Genomic DNA, 14,889 nt, shown 5'->3' on the forward strand with positions numbered 1-14,889 from the left:
ATGAGTTATTCCTCATGAATTATTTTTTTTGTTACGATTTCCATTTATCTATGAATGTATATAATGTATATTCCTTCAATTTTCTGCTATTGATAAAAATGCCAATTCCATGGTTTTAAGCTCAATTTGTATTTATTGGCTTTGCATTAAATTCAACTCAAGATATTTAGATTTAAAATAATCTCATAGTTTTAGAAATCTTTTTTGTAAAGTAATCCATATAAATATAAAATCTATAATATATACAAAGTTTAAAAATGTCTGTCTATATAAAGCTTAAGATCTCGGTAACTATTGAACCATGTGGGCTTTAATTTTCAGGAATATACTTGCAAGTGCTATAGACTTTAAGCTTTCTTTTAGACAATGGCTCAAATACTATAAAGTTTCTAAGGTTAGTCTAAAAGTTAGGGTTTCCTATTCTAATATATCTATGTAAGGTTAGGGTAGCCCTAACTTCTATGCTTGCCTAAGGAATTGTATTGGATATAGCCCATTATCTTTCTCCCTCTTTACCCATTAACTACAGACGGCGAATATATAAGAATTTGGCAAAAATTAATTACTAGGGTCGGTCGGTCCGTCCGTACGTCCGTCCGAGATAGATAGCTTTTATTCGTTAATATAGGCATGTTAAAATTGCCCTATCGATTTTAAACTTTGCATGATGATTTCTCTAGTAGTTAGGTACGATTTAGAAAGCGTAGCAACTCTATAATCATTACCGTACGTCCATTTTAAACATGTTGATTTTTCTACTTTTTAACAACAAATTTGTATGTGATCTAAATATCCGTTTGATCTGATTTTTGGTATATTGATTCCTGGGACAACAAAGAACAATATTATAAGCGAAGCAACTCTATAATCAAGTCCTAAGAATGTAAGTATGTCCATAAACATTATCCTGTATCAAGCAGTTTTTCAACAAATTTACTCACAATTTTGCTTTGACTCTTAGGTATTCATTTATATTCTGATATTTCAGTTTTGACACAATACAAGTGTAATTGTCCGTTTGTCCTACCGTTTTAGGGCTTCGCTTTTATGGATGTTGTCATCCTTGTTTATAAATGTTTTATATGTAAGTTTTTATTAAGTTATTAATGTAATGGAAGATTAATACTATACAGTTTGACAGATTTTCGCGGATAAAAATAAAAAAGAAGAAGAACTGGTTTTAATCCAGTGGAATTTTATCATAACTATACTAGAAACTAAATTTCTTTGCTTTCTGTACAATATCCGTTGTAATTTAATGTTAAAATTATCTTAATCTATAAATTGATGAACAAAATGTAATAACTTAAACTATACCTGAAATATATTTTAAAATATGTAAATATGGAGTTTCTTATTGTTTAACAAATCTTTACCATAACCGACTTTACGAGAAAAAAAATATATTTTTGTAAAATTTGTAATTCATAATTTGTGCCTGCCGCGCGACTTTATATTCCACCAGATAAGCCTTCTGTCATCTACTCCAAAATTTATCCAACTAATTTGCCTAAGCAGTAACAAGCCTTACATAGCTAAATTGATGAACAAAATGTAATAACTATACCTGAAATATATTTTGAAATATGTAAATATGGAGTTTCTTATTGTTTAACAAAGCTTTACCATAACCGACTTTACGAGAAAAAATATATTTTTGTAAAATTTGTATTTCACCAAAACAGTAGTATTGTTCTTATTTAAAACTGTGTATTATGTATTAGCGGCTTCGCCCCTATCCTCTAGGGGCTATGCCCCAAGAGGTAATTAATGAAGAAAAAAAAATAAGTACCTGGTGAGAAGCCCCCACTCCACCTCTAATTTTAAATAATAGAAAAAAAAATAAGTACCTGGTGAGAAGCCCCCACTCCACCTCTAATTTTAAATAATAGAAGAAAAAAAAATGGGGGGGGGGGATTTTTTCATTTTTAGGGGGTTGGGGGTGTCCCATCCACAAAGAAAATAGCTTAAAACCACCACATGACCAATAGGTATATACCCTGAAGAGTAAATCCGATCGGTTCAGTGGTTACCGGGATCTTAAAGGACAGAGGGAAAAACGGACAGATAGACATCGTTCTACTTTGTATTATAGATATAATTTGTGCCTGCCGCGCGACTTTATAATCCACCAGATACGCCTTCTGTCATCTACTCTGATATTTATCCAACTAATTTGCCTAACCAGTAACGAGCCTTACATAGCTAGGGCCGCAACCAAAATAACCCATGCAGCTTATACAAAGCTGCTGTCGTAATAAATCTTTCATATTCGAGAAAGCTCTAAGTCGCCCTTAGTATACCAAATATGAATTAACCCGCAACCAACCCCGAGACACTTAGCCGCATCTTCAAAACAACAAAAATTACTCGTAAAATAAAAAATTTGTTAGAATATCATATTTATTTTTTTCAGTCGTTCAAAAAGATACATGAAGTAAAATATAAATTTAACAATATATTGATAATTTTATTATTTTTTACATAAAGGGCGAGGGCTACGCCCTCAACATCTATGGGTTTTATATTGAAAGGGCAAAGATGTGCTAGAAAAAGAGTTTTAAGCAATCAAAAGATTTTTATCTGTAAATAAAACAGCCTAAAGCCATCACAAAGGCTTTAGGGATCTTACATAAAATAGAGAACTAAATCTTATCAGTATTTATTAAGATCTTAAGCTTCAGACAAAAAAACCTTACTACTTTGTAATAATAGGATATCAGCACCAAAATAGAATTAAAAACAGTTAGGTAAAATGTAAAAAAAAAATATACATAATTTTGCTTAAATTTAAAATATTTACTCATGGATTGTTTTGTTAAATGTACCTTTTAATTTGGACTTTATCTATTTATTTTTATCAAATAACTATAATTTAGACATAAAATAAGTTAAAATAACTTACAATCAACATAAAAAAAACTATAAATGCAAATATATTTTAAAATTTTCAATGGTTATAAATAAATGCAACTTAAAAATATCAAATGAGATTTATAGTCAAAGAAAATTCTGTAGAATTTAAATTCAGTTGTTTTCCCAGGTTCTTGCCAGGGGAGGTTCCAGGACAAACGCAGGAGTCCCAAACGTCGGAGTGGACAAACGCAGGAGTGTTAAAATATTAATTTTATTAAGCATTTCTATACAGATTAGGTTAGGTTAAGATATGAATGAACAAATAAGCCCCCTGCAGGGGTTAGGCATTTAAAAAACCTATAAGATGGTCTAAAGTAGGTTAGGTTATGTGTCCACTCCGACGTTTAGGACTTCTGCGTTTGTCGTAGGACCTCAGGGGAGTGTGTTTCTTATTGGGTGAAAAAAGGGGAAGACGAGCCTGTTTAATTTCAATCCTTTACATCCCCCATCCACAGGCATGTGTTCTAAATGTATCTATTTTTAAGAGGGCCTGACCGTAAACAAGTTGTCAATTATTTGATTTCTAAAATTTCTAAAATGTACAGCCCCTTGGGAGTCTCATTCAATTTACTAAAATAGTCAAATAAATTTGGTAAATCACGAAACCTTATGGATAAAATCAATTTCTTATTTTTAGACTAGGGTGCTGAAAAATGTTAAGAATTCTTATTATCATGTAAATCTTTAAATAAAATATTAATAATTGTTTTAATTTATTAAAAGATTAATAAAGGTTGGAAAACAAATTGTAGAACCATACAAAAAGTAAAGGGAATCAATTATATTTATTAATTTTCTAAAACTCTATCCTTATTTTAATTAACAAAAATTAACATGGTTTCAAAATAGTTAATTATTAAACTAGGTCTATTTTAAAATTTGAAAAAAAAATATCTTAAAGAAGAATTTTTTTGTTTAATAAAATTTTTTTTATAAATAATCATTAACTTTAGGTATTAACTTTTGCTTTTGCTCTAAAACTGTTTGAATTTGCATCAAGAATAGTTATTTATCGCATTGTATTATAATCAGATTTCCGCGAATAATAAAATGAAAAATTAAAAGATAAATTTAAAACCAGTTTTGTTAGCCCTGAGGGGCCGAATGCTTTAATACGATTTTTCAATATGGCTAAGAACTGGTTCCAATCAAGCGGATATAAATCGAATTCGAAGCCATACTTGAAACAGGATTATCATTTTAATAAAAAAAATGTAATATTATTAAATTATGAAGAATCTAATTTGGTAAGATTGGAAAAGATGTTGATAAGAGACTGAATTCCAATTAGGTAACCATCCTCTCGTGTACCTTCATTCTGAAACAAAAATAATAATTACAGTTTCAAATCGATAGGACAATTTTAAGATGCCCAATCATGTTTTAAAAATAATTTTAAACAGTTATTTCTCGTATTCATTCGAATCCGGTGGATAGGAACCGGTTCTCATCCATACGAAAAAAACTATGTCTAGTATCGTATTATATCCAGCTTTCTACGAATATAAAAAATGTACAATCATAAGATTAAAACCATTTTTTTTATCCCATGCCTTCGGCAACTCGGGGCTAAAAAAACTGGTTTTAATCTTATAATTGTACATTCTATATCCGTGGAATGCCGTTTATAATACGATGCAAGAAATAACTATTATCGCATCGTATTGTACACGGCTTTCCGCGGATATTAAAATAAAAATCATAAAACAAAAGCCAGTTTTGTAAGCCCCGGGAGGGACCGCGCAAACAAAAGTGGAGTTAATTTTAAGATTTTTATGTAATATTCGTGGAAAAGTGTCTGTAATTCGGTGCCATACATGTTTTTTAGTATGACTGAGAACCGGTTTTAAGCTTGCAGATTTTAATTGGTTTCAAAACCATACTGGAAAAAATACTCATAAAACCAGTAAAGAGTGAAAAGTTTTACAAAAAAAAATATGAATTCTTCATAAAAATGAGATAAACAAAGTTTCTTTTACTTTGAAAAAGTTCTTTAACCACTATACAGAATAATTTAATACTAAAATACCAGGGATGGAAAGGACAATGGGATGTTTATTACACTAGTCCTCAAACTTTTATAGTAACGCTTTATTCGTTGCCTCAACAAGTTTGGGGACTTCCATTATATTTTTTTTTTTGTTGGTTCGTTAAGTTGAGTGTCCAAATATTTCAACCACTTGTTGTAATCTATGGGATAAATTTGTGCATCAACATTGGTGATGCACATCAAATTTATCGGCAATTGTCTTATCCCTTTAGATCCCTGCTTAAATTCTCAGTTCAGCCCTAAAGAGATAGGATCATGGACGAATTTTTAATCTTATTCTTTACCCAATATCATGTGTAAGATTTTCTTTTTGGTAACTAAAATAATATTGGTTGTAGAAAAAGGCTCTAGCTGAATTTAAGTATACCAAAGATAATAATAGTTATTTCTCGCATCGTATTATAAACGGCTTTCCGCGGATATAGAATGTACAATATAAGATTAAAACTAGTTTTTTAGACCCGAGGTGCCGAAGGCACAGGCTAAAAAAATCTGGTTTTAATCTTATGATTGTACATTTTTATATTCGTAGAAAGCTGGATATAATACGATGCTTGACATAGTTTTTTCGTATGGATGAGAACCGGTTGCTATCCACCGGATTCGAATGAATACGAGAAAAACTTATTTTGATATTCGTGGAAAATAGTAAATCGAAACGATTATATTCATTATGGCTCAGAACCGGTTATAATCCAGCGGATATTAACCGGTTTCTAAGCCCTACTTCTTACCCACGGAACATTGTGTGAAATTTTTTGGTTTTCCGGCATCCTGCAGGACTTCTCAAAGTCAATAAGCCATACGGAAGCTTTCTTGTCGTCGTGCACAAATAGCAGAGATGATCCGATCATCTGAAAAAGAAACATAATTGTTATTTACCGCCTCGTTTTTGTAGACAGATGTCCACAGATAGTAAAATTATTAATAATACTAACAGGATTGCATGTTTTATTGGATAAAAGAACTGACTATCAAATGAGTTACATGTTAGAAAGCTATTTTTACCCTGTTATAATAATCATTCATATTCTACATCCATTGTCATGCTAGTATATAAACAAAGATTTTTTCATCAAATGCTGTTATCAAGTCAAAGTTACATCAAATAAACTTGCTTGTGATTGTTTTACAAAAATAGGATTATTATTTATGTATATATTTAAAAAATAACGAATGTTATTTTGAAGTTCAAATTATTTCATTACAAAGAATGTTCTAGTATATAAATATTGGAGGGAGAAAGATTTGAAGATTATAAGACCTACCTCATGAGACTTAAAGAAAGGACTAGCTGAACACAAAGATCTGATAGATTGTAACCGCTCCAAGTATTGCTGGACTATGCTCTGATAACATTTAGTTATTATTAATTTTTCTTTGAATTTGTTGTCTTTTTTTATGCCTAAATCTATAACTAGCGGTTGGCACATGCATCCAAGGGGCTCTATATTTAAATTTATAAGGAAGACAACTAAGAATAATAAAATTAAAAAAACATGAAAAAAAAACAAGTTTTATTGCCCGGGCCTTCTGTCGACACTGGTCGCAAGAAGGGAACAGCAGTTTTTTGAAACAGGCTCTCTGAGATTATTACAGATTATGATATATCCATAAATAGACTAATAAATAATGCAAAAAACGAAATCAAAAGCATTCCTTCTTGGGAGAAAATGCGGGAAAAAGATTTTAGCTCTTTTTAACCTAAAATTCACATTGGCAACCCTGTAAAAAATATAAACACATTTTAAACATGTCATTGCTCAGCACCTAGAAGTGGTAGAAAAATGCTACACATACCATTGGAAAGCTCATAACCTCTAGTTTTTATATTGGTATATAAAGTGTTTGTACTATTATTAGTTTTTGAGCTTTCCTCTGAAGAATACACAAGTTTTATAAATGCAGTTTTTTCTTAAATTTTAAGTTTAATACTTTTTACACAAACCTTTTTCAAATTATATTACTTAGCACCTAGAAGTTATTTAATTATTTTATATGGGTAAAATTGTATATTGTGGGTACTTTCAATTTTAGCTTAATTAAAAATTGTCTTTGAAATGTGTATAGTTTGTAGTAAGGACCGAGGAGGGAGAGGGGGGGGGGGAGTTTATACACTTATACAAAAAGAAATTCAGTATAAAATTTTTGCCCTGTTTGTTTTTGGGCTTGTTGTTATAGTTATTAACCTGATTCTTTTTGTAAATTATGAATAAATCTACCAGTAAAACTTTGAAAATTGAATTTTGGCACTTTTCTTCTAGAGACTAATGGGTTAAAACAGCCCACAAATCACTAAAATCTAAGGTCTGAGCTTATTTTAGAGAAAACAAGCCAATTTTTTTAATGTAAACCTTTTTTTACATAATTAAGCTAAGTAGCCACTAAAGATTTCATTTTGTCACTTTCCTTCTTGGGTTTAGTGGGATATAACACCCCCCCCCCCCCCCCTCCAAAACACTAGAATTTAAGGCTTGAGCTTATTTTTAGAGATAACAAGCTGATTTTTAATGTAAACTTTTTCAAACAATTGAGCTAAGTAGCAACTAAAGATTCATTTTAACACTTTCTTTCTAAGGGAGTGGGGTGAAACACCCCCCCCCCCCCTCCCTCCAATTGTAAACTTATAAGATCTAATGGGAGGATGAGAAATTATACACTTATAGGCCTTGAAATTCAGTATAAAATTTTGCTCTAGATGTTTGGGCTTGTTGTTATAGTTATAAACCTGATCAAATAATCACTATAGATTTCAATTAGGCAATCTCTTCAAGGACTAAATTATTTTTTTTTCATTATGTGAAATAAGCTTTCATCAAAATTCAACATGATATCTTTGAAAAAAAGCTCAGAACTCATAATATTTGTATTTTGGAGGATGTTTTACCCCACTAGACTCTAGAAGGAAAGTGCCAGAATGAAATCTTTAGTGACTAATTAGTTCGATGGTGTGAAAAATGTTTACATTAAAAAATTAGCTTGATATCTTTAAAAATAATCTCATTACTTACAATTTTAGTGCTTTAGGGGCTTTTGTGCCCCACAAGCCCCTGAAGAAAAGTGCCAAAATTCAATTTTTGAAGCTTTACAGGTAGATCCAATCATGTAAGAAAATTTAAAAAAAGAATCATTTGAATACTATAAAAACAAAACAAACAGCAAGGGCAAAATATGATACTGACTTATAATTTCAATGTTTAATAGGTCCACTAGCCTCAAGAAGGAAAGTGCCAAAATGAAATCTTTAGTGGCTACTTATCTCAAATATGAGAATTAATTTTGAAATAAAAAATCATCTTGTTATCTCCAAAAATAAGCTCAAGCCTTAAATTATAGTGTTTTGTAGGCTGTTTTAACCCACTAGCCCCTAGAAGGAAAGTGCTAAAATTCAATTTTCAAAGTCTACTGGTAGATTTATTCATAATTTACAAAAAGAATCAGGTTAATAACTATAACAACAAGCCCAAAAACAAACATGGCAAAAATTTTATACTGAATTTCATTTTGTATAAGTGTATAAACTCCCCCACCCCCCTCCCTTCTTGGTCCTTACTACAAACTATACACATTTCAAAGACAATTTTTAATTAAGCTAAAATTGAAAGTACCCAAAATATACAATTTTACCCATATAAAATAATTATATAACTTCTAGGTACTAAGTTATATAATTTGAAAAAGGTTTGTGTAACAAGTATTAAACTTAAAATTTTAGAAAAAACTGCATTTATAAAACTTGTGTATTCTTCAGAGGTTAGCTCAAAAACTAATAATAGTACAAACACGTTATATACCAATATGAAAACTAGAGGTTATGAGCTTTCCAATGGTATGTGTAGCATTTTTCTATCACTTCTATGTGCTGAGCAATGACATGTTTAAAATGTGTTTATATTTTTACAGGCTTGCCAATGTGAATTTTAGGTTAAAAAGAGCTAAAAATCTTTTTCCCGCCTTTTCTCCCAAGAAGGAACGCTTTTGATTTCGTTTTTTGCATTTTTCATTAGTCTATATATGTATATATCAGAATCTGTAATAATCTCAGAGAGCCTGTTTCAAAAAACTGCTTTTACCTTCCGGCGACCAGTGTCCTTTAAAGACAAAAAACGCTGGAATTATTCTTATATTTTTTTTTCGCGGAAAGATGTATATAATTTGACATAAGTTTTTAAAGAGTGTAATAGCTACCCTTAAAATAACCCTCAATTACCTCTAGTAGGAGAATCCACTAGCAGATACTGAAAAGGATTATAGATTTGGTATTATCCTCTTAGAAATATTTTTTTTTCAATTTTGAAAATTTTATACCCAATAAGATAATTTTTATAAAACATAAATTAATTTTCAAAGAAAATCTAATAATAACTTTCCGGATTATCAGCGAATAATTTAAACACATTCTCCACCTGAAAATAATAAAAATCAATATTATTTGATTTTTAAAAATGGCGATTACTAAGGAAAAAAGTATCATGTTAACCCTTACAGATAAGGGAGGGGGGGTCATGTTGACTCTCCCCTCTAGTTTTTTCAATGTCATTTTTTTGTAGGTAGGATAGAGAGTTGTGACTTCATGACTTTTTAAGTTTAGTAATTATACGTCGGCAAGAGTTGATCTTATAAGGATATCTGGTCTGTGTCGGTCGTGGCGTCCGTTCAAAGTCGGTTAGGTGGCACCAAATTTAGAAAAAATTCTAAATAAATCTTAATTTTTTCATTATGACTTTTGTGTATAAGATAGATACCTAAAATTTCTTTTGGTGAATACTGGGATATCAATGAACATCTGAGAATAGTGGTGTTATGACCATTTTATGACCGATTTTATGTCCTGCTTTTAATATGGACTTATATCATGTATATCGTATATTACAGCTAGAGACCTAAAAATTTTTGTTGTACATCCTTGAGCAATAATAAACTTCCGTGAGTAGAAAGGTCATGACTAGAAAAAGTAATTTTCTCTAATTATGCACATGAACCACCAGAAAAAAAATGTTATGTCTCTAACTGTAACAGGGATAGAGGAAACATTGAAGGTAAATTACACTGGTACCCAAAACTGCGCAATCTTATTATTTGTTTTCAAAACTACGGGTACTTTTTTGAATTTTGAAACATTGCATTGGTTCCAAACTAGCAGTGTCGAAACTTTTCAATTAATAATTTTAATCTATCGAAGAAGTGATATTGTACATCAAATTATCTTCAATTGTCTTATCCCTTAAGATCCCTGCATAAAAGTACACAGTTGACAGTGTACAATGTACATTGAATGACTTTCTGACGACTTTGCAAGATAAATGATTGCAAAATTTATTAATAAAGTAATAAAACAGGGGATTAACTAAAATAATCTTTATATAAAAAGTGACAGTTTTATAATTACTTGGTTTTTCTAAAGTTATATTTTGACAATTATGTTCAAAAGAAGCGCGATTTTCACAACAAATCAATAAATTAAAATAAGCTACTTAACGAAAATTAAACTAAAAGTTATAAATTGATAATATAGGCAAAGAAATATCAATATATAAGACAACTGATATGAACAGATGAGTGGGATAATTATATCATAAAAAAAAGTTTGAAATCGATAGGACAATCATAACATGTATGCATTAACTATAAGAGAGACCGTACGGACGGACCGATCCTTATTATGGAAAAGCTTTGTTAATAATTATCAGATGTTATTATTGTATAAGTATTAATTATAATGTATATTTATCTGTTTTTGATTTTAGCAAAGAATAAAATTCTGTAAGAAAGTGTGCTATTGCAAGACTGAAGTACACCAAGGATGATAATTTTCAAAAGTAGTAAATATAAAATATTTAAATTTTAACTAAGACACACTTAATGGAATCATTTAATTTAATTTATCATGTTAATAAATTCTTCAGTGCCATAGGTCAGGTGTCGAGTAGTTCGCATTTGTCATGATGCTCTGTAAGAATGTTCAGAAGCTTATCTTACATAGTAGACGAGTAAATCATATTTCATCCAAAGACGATCGAACAGACATATAGTCAAAGTGAGTTAGAGTACTTTTTGTATATAGATTAAGGAACAGAACAGGGGTCTTATGTGTTGCGACAATGTATGATAATATTTTCTTTCACCTTGGTGTTTTTAAGCATAATTACTAGACTATAAAAGTTTTAAAGATTTTTAATCAATATAATAGATTTGAAATCTGCATAAAATTTTAAGGATTTTTTATAAAATTCGTTTTTTATATAATTCTTTATTTAAAGGCGCAAATACGATTTAAGTTAATAAATTTTGACCAATAGGATAGCTGGATTGGAAACTACCTACGCTCTAATTGGTTGAATGATGTACGTCACTTAAGCTTCTCCAATCAGAGCGCAGATAGTTTTCAATCCACCAATCACAGATCTCAAAATTATTTAACTTAATTTGTATTTGCGCCTTTAAATAAAGAATTATATAAAAAACTAATTTTATAAAAAATCCTTAAAATTTTATGCAGATTTCAAATCTATTATATTGATTAAAAATCTTCCCAACTTTTATAGTCTAATAATTACCCCATCTTAATATTATTATTATTAGTTGAAAAGTTTCGACACTGCTAGTTTTATTCATTCAATCAAATTTTTTATTTAGAGTACCCAAAGTTTACTTTTTATAAAACTATGGGTACCAGTATGATTTAAAGTCCAATGTTCCCTCCCTCCCTGGAACAGATATTTAAGTATATATTACCTCACTTTGGTTGCGAACAGATTTAAAATCTTTTCTGGATTTTCCCTTCGAAGTTTGGGCTTCTATTCTAAAAAAGGGATTTTTTTATATTCTGTTGATAACTTGATTATCAGGTCTAGTAGTTTCCCTATAAGTGATTAGTAGAGCAACAACCATTATTTCAAAATAAATTGATACTAGGACGGGAGGTTGTTCTTCGTTTATTACTAAAGGTTAAGTAAGGTTTGTTTATATTGCTTGGTAGACCCGCAGGGTTAGAAAGGACACCGCATATTGTAAAGTACACATACCGTTAAGGGTTAAGACCTTCTGCTTGGGATAGTCATAAAGAAACCTTCCTCAACCTCCCCTCTATTTTAAATAGAGAGGGGTAGGTTTCTGGTAAAATCCGTAAAGGTTATGTGTTATAAGTAAAAAACAGTAGTAGAACGATAAAAATTTATGTTAACTTAAAAAAAAAAATTTTGTCTTAGTTCTTTTCAATAAGAAAAACACATATTTAGTGAATATTATCGTTCTACTACTATTTTTAAGCCTTAAAACACACACCTTTACGGATTCTACCAGAAACCTACCCCTCTCTTTATAATCAGTGTTCAACCGGCCTCTTGTTTATGGCCAAAGTTTTAAAATTAAAGCAAAACAATAACTACCTGAAACCCAGATCTCTGGAAGAAGATATTCTATCCCTCCAATCCAAATATCTAGAAATAAAAATGAATTATTTCAAGACATAAAAATAAACTAAAGACAAGTCATTTTGCTGCATTTTCTTATTGGATTAGCCTTTCACTAATGTTAAAGAATTATATGCACCCTTATAAGAATCAACCTATTTACCTAATTACTTTTATTGTAAAAGAAAGTTTGGATAAAGTCAAATCTGCAGAGAAAGTTTGTTTTTAATAAACACTGTTTATTCGGCAGGTACAAATAGTTGATGGATTACCGTAAAACACAAACGAACAAAATAATCTATGAACTTTAAAGGCTGCTAGCTGCCAAACGACCTAACGTACATTTAATTCCCGCATATCGTGTTAAGCAGCCTAAGAATGCCTATAAATAATCTGAGGTGAATTCTTTAAAAACTTTTGCCCCACTAAAATCAGTTTGCCTCACTAAAAACAGTGAGGCTCGCTAAAAATGTAGAGGGATTAATTTTGCCTCACTAAAATTTAAGCGGGGCAAACTGATTTTAGTAAGGAATTTTTTTTTTCTCAAGAATTCACCTCTGGAATAGCAAAGACCCAATGATGCACATGGAAAGCTTCGCTAAAGAAGACTTTACAGCTCATAAATTTTTGAAGATAATCGTTGCCAGGAGTATTTACCTTGAACTGCACTAGATCAAAAAGTTGAAGTATCACCTTACAAAATTTGTAAAGTTTAGAGTAAAAGTGCAAACAAATCTTTAATTTAATTAAACTTTTTGGATGCCAAGTATCTAAAAGACAAGGATGACAATATCCATAAAAGCGAAGCTCAGATGTAAGGACAAGCTAACAGAATTAAATAAGCAGAATATAGATTTATACGTCTAAACAAAATTGGAAGTAAATTTGTTGCAACACTGCTTTTATGCAGAATACTATTTAATGCTTTTTAAGACTTGTTTATAATGATGCTTAGGACGAACCGAACCTAATTATTTGAAAAGTTTCACTTTTAAAAAGTATAGTATGCCTAAAATCTAGGAATCTTTTCAATTGATATATCTTTAGATGTTTTGTTATATTGACTGTAATAGTTTTATGCTATTTTCTAAGGGGAAGGTCAATCCAAGCTCCGATAAAGAGCAACCAAAACCTTTACCAATTATAATTATTATTAAAAAATAAAAGTATGTCCTTAAAAGCTTTATATAAAGTGTATATACAGTATACACAACTTAAACACATGAAATATTTTTATATAATTCAAATATGAGGCTATTACAATGTAACTAAAAGTGTATAGCAGAAAACTAGGTAATTACTACTAATAACCCGTATCTACCTGTATTTAGTTATTGACTGGGACTGATGTTCTTCTGTGGTCGGGGCTGACATATCCTCAGAGATCATTTTCTCATACAGATCTGACCTGACAATATTATGATAAAAATTATTGTTTCAAAAGTTAAGACACAGCAAATTTTCGCATACATATCTGACTTGAGAATACTTAGGTTGGCTTACCTATCTTTAGAATAATATTATTGGTAGAAAAGTTTGAACACTGCGAACAGTTAAAGTCAGTTCAACTTTGGGTACTAAGTTTAATTCACAGATAAATAACCTCTCCCTTCCTTGTTTATGAATTTAGTTTTGCCTGTGTGTAGGTCAAGGCACTTCGTACAGTTAACACAATATAAACTATTTTTAACGTCTTTGGTTATGATTCTGAATTATATGATATTCGGTTTACTGCACGTACCTTGGTTTGTTATTTGAAATTTCTTTGGCTGCAAAAGTTCTAACACCCATCTTTACATCCATTATGCTAAAAAAATTCATAGTATAAAGTAGAACAATGTCTGTCTGTCCGTCTGCAGCTCATAATTTTGGTAACCAATTAATTGGGTTCTACACTTCAAAGAATAGACCTACTTGTCCTGACGTGGTTTTAAAGTGATCGCGAATTTGATTTTTCAAAATGCATTTTCGTTTACCTTTTCGTATTTTTAAAGTAATTTTCAAAGTATAATGCCTTAAAAGTTCAACTAAGTTAGAAAAAAATCAGTTTAAAATGCCAAGAGTATTTCAACATGAAAATAATGTTAAAACTTGAGCATCAATTAAACTAAGAGAAAATTAGTCATTTCTTCGCTTGCAGATAAAAACAAAAAATATGATACTTAGAAAATATTTTTGTAATATATCTTTATTAATATTTGTCCTCGAACTTTCTTTAAAATGTAATGAAAAAGTTTGGTTTATTTTAAAAAATCATTAACCAAATACCGCTGTGTTTATGCAGATATAGTGACAAAAGAAAAATTGTTTAAATCTCTAGAATCAATAACATTTAAGAATTAAATTGTTTAAAAACCAATGATCTATTATATTTGCTATACATTTACAGCAAAAAGTTGAGTCATTTTAATAAAATATTTTCATAAAAATGAGCATTCTTTTGTTCTCCCGATCATCGGAAACAAACCAAATTTTCTCAACAAAATTTACTATATTTAACCCCTAGATATC

The 14,889-nt window shown here is 30.1% G+C and overlaps 1 protein-coding gene across 1 annotated transcript in view; it reads right to left on the reverse strand.

Annotated features, from left to right (window-relative positions):
- Positions 1–2,385: 2,385 nt before the first annotated feature.
- The window catches only part of LOC145332685 (inositol-trisphosphate 3-kinase A-like), an 87,521-nt gene continuing 75,017 nt past the window's right edge, over positions 2,386–14,889 (reverse strand). Inside the window, exons 17-24 of the mRNA XM_080177701.1 lie at positions 14,120–14,185; positions 13,700–13,786; positions 12,355–12,405; positions 11,702–11,768; positions 9,337–9,372; positions 6,235–6,315; positions 5,701–5,820; positions 2,386–4,234 (exon numbers count right to left, since the gene is read on the reverse strand). Of these exons, the coding sequence (XP_080033827.1) occupies positions 4,145–4,234; positions 5,701–5,820; positions 6,235–6,315; positions 9,337–9,372; positions 11,702–11,768; positions 12,355–12,405; positions 13,700–13,786; positions 14,120–14,185 (598 nt within the window). The 3' untranslated portion in view covers positions 2,386–4,144. The remainder of the gene's footprint in view (positions 4,235–5,700; positions 5,821–6,234; positions 6,316–9,336; positions 9,373–11,701; positions 11,769–12,354; positions 12,406–13,699; positions 13,787–14,119; positions 14,186–14,889) is intronic.

This window comes from Acartia tonsa, chromosome 11 (genome assembly GCF_053477335.1).
Source record: "Acartia tonsa isolate MP-2025a chromosome 11, ASM5347733v1, whole genome shotgun sequence".
Lineage (NCBI taxonomy): Eukaryota > Metazoa > Arthropoda > Copepoda > Calanoida > Acartiidae > Acartia > Acartia tonsa.